The 12816-nt window shown below is 42.9% G+C and overlaps 1 protein-coding gene across 1 annotated transcript in view; it reads right to left on the bottom strand.

Annotated features, from left to right (window-relative positions):
• Positions 1-12816, bottom strand: part of PREX1 (phosphatidylinositol-3,4,5-trisphosphate dependent Rac exchange factor 1) — a 203145-nt gene that overhangs the window by 18629 nt on the left and 171700 nt on the right. Inside the window, exons 23-28 of the mRNA XM_067554278.1 lie at positions 10839-11005; positions 9821-9982; positions 8986-9196; positions 7449-7728; positions 5742-5948; positions 393-481 (exon numbers count right to left, since the gene is read on the bottom strand). Coding sequence (XP_067410379.1) covers positions 393-481; positions 5742-5948; positions 7449-7728; positions 8986-9196; positions 9821-9982; positions 10839-11005 — 1116 coding nt within the window. The remainder of the gene's footprint in view (positions 1-392; positions 482-5741; positions 5949-7448; positions 7729-8985; positions 9197-9820; positions 9983-10838; positions 11006-12816) is intronic.

Genomic DNA, 12816 nt, shown 5'->3' with positions numbered 1-12816 from the left:
AGTGGTTTGAGCTTTGAAGAATATTATTGCAACATAATAACCTTGAAGAGATCAGTGAAGACAAACTGGGTGCTTGCAAGCCCTCCTTCCTCAATCCACAGATCAACATTTTTTTCAGACTATGCAAGTACCCTCTGTAAGCAAATCAGCAACAAAGGACTCTAACCTGGCCTAATTTCTCCTCCACACACCATGATTACAAGGTTCCACTGAGGAAAGAACAGAACACTAACTCCTTAATTATGTTTGGTCTGTGTTCCTTTGAAGGAACCACCTTTACAGCTAAATCCCCTGGTAAACACAACCAGCAAAGCTGCATATGTTTAGACTGCTGTGGCATCTTATGTTGTAGAGCCTCTTTTATTACCCCTGCTTGATAACCAGACACTCACCTGATCCCATCTCATCGCTGCCCAGGTAAGAGCTGTTACTCCGTACACTGGTGTAGGAGAGCACAGAGTCCCGATTACTGTTACACTCACTGCAAGGAGAAGAAAGGAGATGTTAAAATTTTTTCCTTATCCAGGGCCTTGACTCAATTATCACTAGTTTTTATCCAACTCTATAGTCCTTCAGGGAAATTGATCATCAATGTGAGTTGACTTGGGTAGGAACTGAATAACACTAAGTAAGGCCTCCTGATTTGGCTAGTAAGGGTCTGTCAATACTGCAAATAACAACCTGCGGCTGGCCCATGCCAGCTGACTCGGACTCAGGCTAAGGAGCTTTTTAATTGCAGGGTAGATGTTCAGACCTGGGCTGGCGCCAGGGCTCTAGGACACTGCAAGGTGGGAGAGTCCCAGAGCGTGGTCTACACTGCAGTTAAAACTGTCCATTAGCTCAAGCCTTGAGAGCCCACATCAGCAGGCACAGCCCAGCCCTGGGTTTTTAATTGCAGTGTAGACTTACCCTAAGAAGACATCATCCTTCAGTTCCCGGGATCATTTGAAGCATGATTGTGAGCAGGTCTCTTATAAAGAATGAACACTGATTTCCCAGTGAGCATCTCATCACAATCTATCCAGGCACAAGAAGTTCATTAAAGATGCTCCAGGACCATGCAGAGGGAACGACCAATACAAAATTAAACCCTGTGGGCTTGACTTTCCACTGAACCCAAGCACAGGGGCCTGGTCGTGGGTCCCCAATTATCAGCCATCTAACTCCATCATATGCTAAAGCTGCGGGAGCACAGCTGTGAGGGCAGGGAAGGGAACCTTAGGGACCTTATGCCAGTGGAGAATTGGGCATAGTGGAGCCTTGCACTGTTATGCCCCCTCCTTTCTCTTCTCTTGCCACACTCCCTCCCCGCCCTGCCCCTGCCATGCTTCTTTCCCCTTATATTGGGAGGCAGTGGAGCTGGGTGGCAGAGCTGGCAGTAGAGAAGAAGTAGAGTCACTTCAGCCAGTTTTACACTACTGGAGATTCCCTGTATACAGGGGGAATTCTACAGCACAAGTCTCCTCCTGCTGCAAGCAAGTTCACATCCATGGAGCCAAGTCCTGCTTCCAGTTCACATCTATGGAGCAAAGAGAACATGATGGACTGGAGAATCCAGTTCACGGTTTTTATGTAGCCTTGGCTTAGAATTGTTCAAACCTTAGCTTTGGAAACTTACCAACAGTGATTTAAAAAAAATGCAAACCTAAACAGAAGGGCTCTGATCTTTGCTATTGTAAGAATGATAATAATTTTCCCTCCTATCTCATTAATAAAAAGAACCCACAGAGTCCTATCTCCCTTCGCTGGAGTTTGCCCTTTGTTTGCCCTTGTAAGAGCTATTATCAGTGAGGTCTGTTTTCTGTTCTTTCTGAAGAGGTTTAAAGGGCTATAGCCAACACTTATGGCCACTGCACTGAAGTACAAACCCTTATGGGAGACACTGCTTCTGAATTAGCTCTCCCAACAGTCACTGAGAAAGGAGCATGGTTAATGCAAACAAGGCATATTCTTATCTGTAATTTGCTCATTTTGTAGCATCTCAGTATCCATTTTCTGGATCAAAAACTATCAAAATCCATTTGATTTCCCCTTGAGTAACTATCATATCTGTTACGTGTACTTAATTGTTTGCCTCTGTCTAATAAAGATAAGACAGAATAATCTTTCTCATCTTGCATTTATGTGTAAAATTCTGACGCAAGTGACAGCCCCACAGAGACTCTACCTTTGATCTCACTGTGTTACCCATAATAGATTAGGCTCCATTATAGAATTCGTTTAAGTAAAACAGGGTTCAGAAATGGGCATCCTATCAAAAGAAGGAGACAATTCTTTGTATTTCATTAAAAGACCTTCAAAGCACATTAGAAGGTTTTCATTTTGGGGTGGGCAAATGTCTACTAGGAACAAGTCTGAACCTACCAAAGTCACCCTTCTTGTACCTAGACCAGAACTAAGAAAATGCATTTTCCTACTTGTTAAAAAGCTACACGTGTAGAGGAAATAAATGTTCATTCCTGTGAACAAAACTCTACAGCTCATGTTATCACTGTTTTAAAACAAGAAAGAGAAAGAAATAGCACTTCTAATCAAAATATGACCTATTTTTTCCTTACTTTGTAGATTCCACAATACGTTGAGGCTTTCACATAAATTAGTATGAACTTGCCAGTTCAGGGCTGTTTCTTAGTACCTTTTAGTGTTCAGTAGTCATTGCTGCTATCAGACTCATGCAAAGCACTATCTAGCCACATTTCCACCGCCCATAATGCTGTGGACATGATGAGCCTATCTAAAACTCATCTATGTGCAGGTCATATGGGCTGTTGTGAAGAATTCCAAGTACCAACGTCTTCTAATGCAAAAAAGCTATGATGACAAATGCAGTCAAATACACTGATGTAAAACTGGAACAACTATTGTCTTCACTGACAGAATTAGCTGGTGTAACAGAGATCAGAATCTGGACCTTTGCACTCTTCCGGCCCAGGAGCAACTAAACATGAGCTAACTCTTATTTGGGATCACCCAGGGTCAATTGTGATCTCTGAGAGCTTTTCCCAACCTAGCACAGTAAACAGATGCCAAAGGATTAAACATTTAAAGCATGGGTTCTGATTTTTCCCTGCTCTGCATCTTGTGTTGCCACTTACATCAGAGTACAGAGGGTGTAACATGCTGCCATTCTGCTAGAGTAGCATTTTACACCTCATTTGCATCAATGTAAATAGCAAAAAGGGCCCAAGGCAGTGGAGAACAGGCCCATAATGCAAAAGCTTCAAAGATGTGTGATTTAGATTGAATTATTCTGATTTTTGTCACTCTCTTTGACAAGACTCCTCTGTACTAGAGCAGGCCTATGACATGCACATCCTTCTGTATTAGAAAATGAAAAAAGCAACGTGTTGTTTCATCTCTTCTGAAGTACTGCCTTTAAAAATGTACTCTCCCAAGAAAGACAGCTCTTGTGGAGTCTGTGAGATTTCCTTCAGCAGCAAATATTCCAGGAGAAGCAGCAAGTCAATCTTGTCTAAAAAACAAGATTTTGAGACACCTGAATAAATATTTGGGTTTGTGGTTTCAAAGCCCCATTAAAAAAAAAAAAAAAAGGTTGGATGTCCATTTCTGCTTCTCAGTGTTTTTAGACTTCTGGGAAAATTGTTCACAGATTTGAATGGAAAAATCCTCTTAGAATAGCATCTATTATAAGATCAAGCAGTCTGCAAACTCTACTGAGCGTCTATGGCTCACAGTTATATGGTATAGGAGGGGGAAAGTCACACTAGACTTTTTGATGATGAAAGATAATTTAATTTTCTTAAAGCCTTGGTTTGTGGGGTTGTGAGTTGGGGATGGGGGAAGGAGAATTTGCTGTGTTTATCTCTGTGGTAATAAGTGCAATGAGATAACTCGAGATTAATAATGTACAACTGACTACAAAATAAAGCACTGACTTGAAAATAATATTGCTTATTTTCTAAAACTAAACCCCTGAGAAGCTAGTTTTAACCTTGAGCTGCACATCTGGATTAATCCCAAAACACATGGACTGGGATTTTCAATACCTAAGGGAGTTGGGTGCCTAATTTCTTTAGGCACCTTTAAAAGTCCTAGCAGTGGAGGCCATTGTTGTGTCTCTCTAAGGGTAATGGCTGAGGCACTGGTAATTATGCTGGGCTATGCACTTGAGACCAGAAGCTGGTCCTGAGTGCTAACAACTGAGGAAAACTCTGTCACTCTTTATTCTATCCTGAAAACCTCAACTGGGACTCCCAAGAGCTGGCCAAAGGCCTCACAGGACTCCCTGCAAGAAACGACATGGGAGCCCTTGCATCTACTGAAAGGTTATGAGAAACACACTACATTAAGATCTGCTTGAAGTGAGGACCCCTGCAGGGTTTTCTGGTGCCCATGACAGGTCTTGTTGCTTTGCCCTATAGATTATAAACAGTAGCGTGAACCCCAGCTCATCAGCGTATTTAGGAATCTGAGGCAGGCAAAAATGAGCATTACTGGAGGATCCTAACTGGAGTAATTTAATGGGGGATAGCACAATACCATTCCACTTTTCACACTACACTGATCTCATAGCTTTCCCATGAACAGAAACACTCTCAGGGCCAGGATCGTCCCTGGTGTAATTCTACAAACATGACTGGAGATGCACCAGGGATAAATCTGGACATCTGTGTTTGCCAAGGGGGAATCACATGTCAGTTTATCAGCCTACAGTGCGTAACTACACTAAGAGTGGTTATCCTTGTAGCAGATTGCCAGACACATTAATGTCAGGAACTACATTCCAGTGCATGCTTTTCCTTTGCTTCCTTATCATACAATGTATTGTCGAGAAACTGTTCTGCTTCAGACCTAAAATGACAAAGACCAATACAGCATCACTGCAATCCTGCTGGGCAAGCTCTCCTGAGAACTAGTGCCACATTAGCATTATCTGCCCTGGAAACCTCAGACTGGGTCCAAGATAGATCCACCAGCATAATCACTATCAAAGTCTAATTAGTCTGTATTTTCTGTGGACAGTGTATTTGTACACACGAGGCACTCAACAATCAGGATCAGATACAAAAGCTGCTTGGCAGGTCTTACAGCAATGGGCTAGTCCTCCTTAGACCCCTGGAGAATTCCCTCTTACAGCTGCTGCACTTCATTGGAGAACAGGGGATTCTTCTTCCTGACCTTACATGACTTTCTGATCTTTTGACCCTGCAGTAAACGGATCCTGTGATAGCATGGGTGACATGTGAACCATATCAAATTGATGAGATGTTGTGAATTCTGTATTGCATACACTTAAATGCCTACCATATGAGCAGGAACTGGGGCCTGTTCTTATGCTCCCTGGTACTCATGGGAGTCTTGCCACAGGCTTCTGTGGGAATGGAATCAGGTCGTAAGTGTCCAGGATTATAGGCCCTTTGGTTAGGTAATGGGGAACACCCTGAAGCATTTACTCAATAATAAAACTTGAAGTTACTTCAAGGAGAGTTTTGCTAAGTAAGGAGTAAGGATTTCAGGATATAGTCACCTGTTTGTATGGCACTTTTAAAGTATAAGTATTGTATGTAACTAACAAGTATTAGTAGTGGTATAAGGCCCTTGATGTCCACAATTATGAATTTCAACAGCATTCTCCTATGTATCAGTTACCTGACTTTCTGATTATTAATCTGTCTATCTTAATCTGTCTACCTACCATCCAGCACTGTACTATCAAGATTAAGTAGCTTCAAAGTACTATGTCAACCAGAATGGAGAGTCACATATATCTTTGAACACACCTGTAGGAGTCTCTGAAACTCATTGTGTCATGTCCTGAGTCTTCCTGGTCCTCCTCAGAAACTTTGAAACAAACCTTCTTAATCCCACCATGCTCAGTTTTGTCAGTGTCGCTCTCTTCTGCCCCCAAGGAAGGTGGGGAAGTCTCCTCAGTGGACAGCGATTCACATGTGCCAGCTTCTGTGGGTTCTGTGATGGTGGACAAAAGCCTATAAAGGTAAAACACATCGCTTTCAGTCATTGGTGCCTAATCTTGTGAGTTAGGTGTTCACTATTGTAGCTTCTGTAAAAAGAAAAAAACAACCCAGGTTCAAAAACCTAAGCAAAACATGCCCTGTAACAACACTCAAAACCATGTGAGTTTTGGTTAGGAGAGTTTTGGCAGGTCTAGATGAGCCCTTCCCCATAACAGAGTGTTTGGGATAAAAGAAGACAGCAACACTGAACTGTCACAGTATGCTAAGAATCGTTATCCACCCAGTTTTCTGCAAAATATTGAGACTCATAGGCACATTTAAAGTTGTAATTATTTGCTGAAATAAATTATTCTGCACAAATAGTCTCACTTCCCTCAAGAGTGAAGAAATATCCCCTTGTTTGCATCCTTTTTCCTGCTAACACATGGCTTTTTCTCTAGACACTAACTGGCACTCCAAAAACCACAGAGTATACATTATAAATCTGCCTATTACTGGCCAATGGCGGAAGGCCTCTAGTTAGTATTTACTAACTCTCTTAGGAGATCTCATTCTGCTGAGACTGGCCCAAATTCTTGCAGATTTTCTTGCATGCCCTGAGTCTGCCAAACTGCAATCACTCCTTTTTACTTGACCTAGTAAGTTGACTCCAGGGGTTAAAGCCCAGAAAAAAAGATGGAGCCCCTTCTGCTGTTCATCTTAGAATACGAAAACATTATCTCCCAAAACCCTAGTAGGGCATGTATCGTAACTGTCTATGGCTTCTCTCGCGCACGCACACACACACACACAAAACCAGCACAGTCATGAGCTAAAATGCACACACATGGGGCATAAGTCCTGGCCTTTGTAATTGATTCCAACTCCTGCCATAGCCCATCTTCCCTCTTCATTCCAATAGCACTGTCAGCCTCATTGTTCCTTTCTTTTCCTGTTCCCGTCTCTGTGCCTTCTCCCATGCTGCCCCTCTCCATGGAGTGATCTTTCAGTCCTAGTCTGTCAGGCCCTCCTCATTCAAATCCCTCTTGACTACTGACTTCCCCGAGAGATCCACACTGGGAAAAAGTCAAAGATTAAAGGTGAAAAAACCCTATCTAAAACAGCTCCTTTCTCTGGGCTTCTCAGTGTGTCTTGTGTTTTTGTGTCAGTCCTATAGAAAAACTCTCTGGGACATGGATTTTCCCAGTGTCTGTGCCCAGTACAGCTCTAAGCCCACTTTTGGAGTTTAACAAATAATAGGAATCAGACTTCAAGCCAGTGAGTGCAAAAAGCAGCTACAATAGCTCATTATGTAAGTGCCTATGAGCTGGTCCGGGCTTCTCCATCCAGCAAAAGGCAGTGGTGCAGTGGGAGGGTGTGCACACACATACTAATGTATTACAATTTGTGCTGATTGACACAGAACATACTTTCTGTGGTTGCATATTTCCATTTTGTCAGATAGTGTCTCCCTATTTTAGGAAGTACCCTCAGCAGCACAGACACAAAATACAAAGAGGTCTCTCTACTCACTTATTTATCTGAATGACGTATTGCTTCATTTCTTTCACTGCGATGTCTAGTTTATTAAAAAGTTGAAGGTACGAGTCCTGTATCTCCCGGTCTTCTTGTTTCAGCAGAAAGCTGAGTCCCCTTTCCTCCTGGTTTGTTCCCCCATTCTGTTGGCCAAAGCTACCATCATATTGTCCATGTGGGTTGAGCTCTCCATCTTCTGGAGTTAGGCACCTCCATGACGGGGCCGCCATGGTGGTGATGCAATGTTGAGTGTATGAGACTGCATACAGAGTACCTACTAAACATTTAAGGAAGTAGTTAGTTTGGCTCTAGTGACTTTATGCACCGCCTCTCAATACTTAGAGAAGGTTTCTATAGAATTTAATAGGAATTAAACCAACAGGCTCATGCAGAAATTTAACAGGGTTAGTCCATAGAAATTGCTCTAAAATCCTAGAATGTTTAAAAGAGAACATGTACTTCCATATAGGGATTCTGAACCTTCTTTAAAACCCCAAGGCAAAAATATACATTTCTATTAATTCTACAGCATTTCTCCATGGCGTGCAAACTAAGGCTTTTGACGTTACTAAACTTCAGGATCACGATTCTTTCATTCATTCATAGCATTGACCATCTGAGGAGCTAAAAGCATTTCTAAAATGCTAATGAATTTAGGATTGAGACAAACTTTTTAGATAGGTCAGTATTATTATCTCAGCTTTACAGATGGGGAAACTGATCACAGGGGGAATAACTATCATTTTTAGGAAAAGGAAAGAATAATTATTTTCATTTACAGTGGTGGCAAGGAGAATATCTGCAGCAGAGCTGGAACATGATTGTGATGCTGTGACTAACCCCTCCTACTCTCATGAAAAATGCCATGAGAGCTTTAAGAAGTACAAGTGGGCAGGGCTTCTCTCATTGACCTAATCTGAATAGGGTCACTTGCCATTCTTCAATACATGGGATTTCCATGGGTCTGTCCCAAGTCCTCCTGCAGGCTCTCGTTGCAGGACAACGAATGAGTCAGAAGTATATTCTGAGCGGTACCAGAGTGAAACATTGCAACACAATTATTTGCCCTGCAGGGAAATTCTAAGTAGCAGCCATACATCTCAAAGATAGCACCTCCAACATCACAGAGCCTCCTACTGCCAGTGTGGCGGATTAGTTTAGTAACGGCTCAGAGGAAGAGTACTACCATCCGATTGGCTACTTAAGATTTCTCACCCTTGGAATTATGATATAACTTCACAGTATGGAACCACTGTCCCATCACTTTCCTTCCACTCAATAAGTCAACTCTTCTAAGTGGGAAAAACACCCCAGGGCATTTAGTTGTGATGAGAAAACCACATTGCTTAACGGTTAAAGATGCCTGACTTAACTGCAGACTGCCTGCCATCTTACTAGAAGCATTTTAAGGAAAAAAAGTAAGTTTTCAAAGCTGCATTTCTTTGGATCTGTCTTGAACTCAATGAGCAGCCAGAAGTACAACTCATCTTTTTACTTAGATAATGTCACTGAAGCACTGGGAGTTAATTAGCACCTTGTTCCGGATCAAGACCAATTATGGAATGCTTCCGTCCGATGCGAATGCTGAATGACCTTCCCACTGAGGTAGTGTTTTTGGGGTATGACACCTCCATGAGGTTAATGTGGCAGTTGGAGGGGCAGAAATCCATGCTGTTGAGGGGGTGAGGCTCCATTGTGGCTTGTTTGAAGGCTGGGCTCACTTTCATTTTTAGCTCATCTGCAAACTGGGGAATAAAGCAAGTTCGTGAGATTTTATTTCCAACAAATGATGATGCAACAGAGTTGATCCTTATTTTTCCTTGCCAGCCTCCCATTGCAACAGCCACTTCATCTCTGCTATCCTTAAGGTTACTGTTCCAAAAATATCACTGAGAAATCTGACATTTTAGTTTCCTTGGGAATTGTTTTTAAAATTCTTCTGAGAGCCAAATTTCAAACATGTCAGATAACTGCAGCAAAACCATACTTCGTTTGTGCATACAGTTATACAGTGTGCTCATGAAATCACAGTAACTGTGTATGCAGCACAGACATATGACAGCTCTTGTCATCGAGGGGTGTGTGTGAGGGTTGGCTCGCCATTTGGATGGGCAGGATGGATCCATCAGCAGAGGAGTCCAGGAATACATTCCAGCCTGTAGTGACAACAGTATAGTAGATGCTCTACAGATAGGTCCTTATCCCACATAGCCTCCAAACTACATAACTTCTAGTCCTGTGCTCACACCAGTAAAACACTTCTCTCTAAAGCAATTAATGGGGAAAACACAGCAAAGAATATTCAGACCCCACTATCTTGACAGCATAGTATTGTCTAGATACGCCATTGAGATGTAATAACACTGCACCTTGTGGTAGCTGGCAAGCCTTTTGCAGATACTCTCCAGCTTAGTGTCACAGGTTTGCCGGAAATCATACTCGGGCATGGTCTCCACAGCTCTGCTTAGGGAGATAAGTCTCTTGCAATTCTTCACAAAGTGATTGTCATCTGCAGCAAAGGCTTCTAAAATCTGAACAAGGAGACAAAATCCCAATGGTACTAGGCTGAGAGCCAGGAACACTGCAATATCCTTTCACTACATACAGTGAACACCCCACATTTCGGCATGTTTGAGAAAAGTGGCCCTCAGTGCAAATCCAGCCCTCTTTTTCCCTAATTAGCCCCTCTGAACCATTGTCATGCTTAATCTCAACATTTCAAAACTTTAGCCAGAAGATTTAAAATATAGTGGACGTGCTCAAAATTGTCAATTGTGCCCAGGGAATGTTTCATTCTGTGACACGTTTTCCCTCTCTTGCTGTTTCTGATTTGTCCGATCATGGACATACCAATAACGTTATTGTAACTTGATACAGATGTTTATTATTTGTCCATTGTAATGAACACCAAAACATAACACCAATCATTCCTGCCTACACTGGGCAGCAATAATATCCATTCCTTGTATCAACCAACCCAACCCATCCGACAGGGAAAACCTCTGCAGTCTCACCCTAAGGTGAAGCAAATGCTTGCCTGAAAAGATGAACCTCACATATGCCCTGAGGAGCAGCAAACTCCTTGTCAAGTGGACAGACAAAAAAGGGAGTTTCACATTTCCCAACTGAGGACACTCCTGCAAGAATGTCTTAACTCAAGTCCTCAAGAGTTGAAATGGAGGGCGAGTCAGTGGAAGGTGCTCGTACCAAAGAGGAGTTACTCTGTACTGGTACATTCTAATGAACGAGCATAAGCTCCAGGCACGCCCAACAGTATAACATGCTATGTCACCAAACAGACAAAGCCAAACACCAGGGGTATGCTTGAGTCATTGGTTTCCCTTATTCTGCTTGGGAAGGAAGATGGCAATGTATGTTGGCAGGTACCTTTGCAGTCAGACTGAAACAACCCTTTGGCTCTACGATCTTCTCCAAGACAAAACACTTGATCCCAGCAGTGCTGACGTATTCATACACAACCGCATGTTCCAGATGGACATTGTCCACAGTCAAGCTAATGAGAGGCATATCTTCGTTCATGATCAGTGGAGAGACTGGAACCAAAGGCAAGTCATTAGGGAACCAACACTTGGTAACACACTTACATGCACAAATGCATCACACGCGCACACGTGCTCAGAAGACACACTGCTTCTAGTGGTGCCCAGAATAGATTTATGGCATAGATCATGGTACCTGGCACAGACCCTCAATTGGGAGATAAACTGCATTAGCGCTCAATGTCCTTGATGAAACACGAAGCAGTTTATTGTTCCTAACAGTTATTTTCCTTTGAAGCCCTGTCACCACTATATTCCAAATGGCAGTTAGTGCTCCAGCTTCACTCTGGTGGGCGCAATTCACATGCAGCTGTGCCAGATGGAAATTCATCCCAGGCAAGGGCAGCCAGTACTATCACCATCTCCTCTCCAAGGCAGCTTTAAATTCCACTCAATATGAACATCACCAGCAGAGGTAGCCCAGAGGTGCCGAAGTGCATCTTGCAGTGACCTGTCCCTGGCTTTTGCTGAACCAGCCCCTACTCTTTAGGAGCTACACTGATTGGCTTCAGATCCCCATGTGCTTTAAGGACTGCATGTGACTTGCATTGCTGTGCACCTGCTCCAAGACCTATTGTTAATAGGGGTCCAGTGAGCCTGGCTTCAACTGGCATAACCCTGGGACTGAATCTGGTCTGAATGTTCTGTGGGAATGTTCTCTCACATCAATTAATTTTCTCTATTAGTGTCTTAATATGAAGTAAGTCAGTCTTTTTATTTATAATCTTTCAAACTAAAGGGAGGGTTGCCTGTAGAAAGAGCTGCACCCAGAAATGTTGCTAACACAATTAGCACACCCTCTGAAAATTTAGTCCAGAACATCAGTCACTTTGAAGCATGAAATCCTAAATTGCAGAAAATGTATTATTCTATCTAGAGTTACCTGCAGACCTGTAATTTGCAACCATGTCACCCATACAGCTTCCTGGAACACCTGTCCCTCCCCCAACGGCTGCCATTATCCAGCCCTTCCTTTGTGGGAGATCATACTACACAGCAAGCGAAAGTGCTCGCTCCAGAAACTTAAATAAAGAGCAACTGTCCTGTAGGAGTAAGACGGGGAATATTTCAATCCGTTTTCATTTGGCATAGCAGGTGAAGAAACACAGACAATATGTGGAACAAATAAACACTGTAGGCCTGATTCTTCCTTAGGCCCTAGCCTTGCAAATGCCTTGTGCACATCCTTCACTGTTTGCATGTCAGGAATACCACTGATGCCAATATGGCGTAGAGTGCTACTGAACCTGAGTGGGGCTATCAGAATCGGCCCCTAAAGGGTTAGATTGTGCCATGTCAAAGAATCATGCCCAGGGCTTTGTTAAATGTTGCTTAAGTTTTCTGTTAAGTAGAAATACCATATATGCTTTAGTCAGAGTCTAATGCCTGTGATGGGAGCCACATGACCAAAATGCCCAGTACAGGCCAGATATCCCAGAGGGAGAACTTCCTCCCTTGTCATTTTAGCTCACCTTGTGATGGCCAGTAAACCATATCCCATGGTCCCTTACTCTGGCTGAAACCCCTTGCAGGGCGTAGTGAGTGTCCCCTAGTGCAAGAGTGAATCAGTCCCTGCTTTCCACTGGACACAAGCTAGGAGAACTATCTATAGAAGTAGAGCACAGGGGAGGGGTTCACTCCATGACAAGTGTTTTCCATCTTGACCCAAAACTCAGACATCATGTAATTATGCTGGTTTGTGGCTCGATGTCACAGCTACCAAATATACAACTCCAATTAACACATACTCTCCCAGCATGTGGGGTCTCAGTCATTCACTATAGGACACGGCATGCAAGAGACAA

Source organism: Emydura macquarii, unplaced genomic scaffold (assembly GCF_026122565.2).
Source record: "Emydura macquarii macquarii isolate MOO-44397 ecotype Brisbane River unplaced genomic scaffold, CSIRO-AGI_Emac_v2 contig_1483, whole genome shotgun sequence".
In the NCBI taxonomy this organism is placed as follows: Eukaryota; Metazoa; Chordata; order Testudines; family Chelidae; genus Emydura; species Emydura macquarii.
Note: the sequence above shows the minus strand (reverse complement) of the source record. Positions and strands in the feature narration are given on the sequence as shown.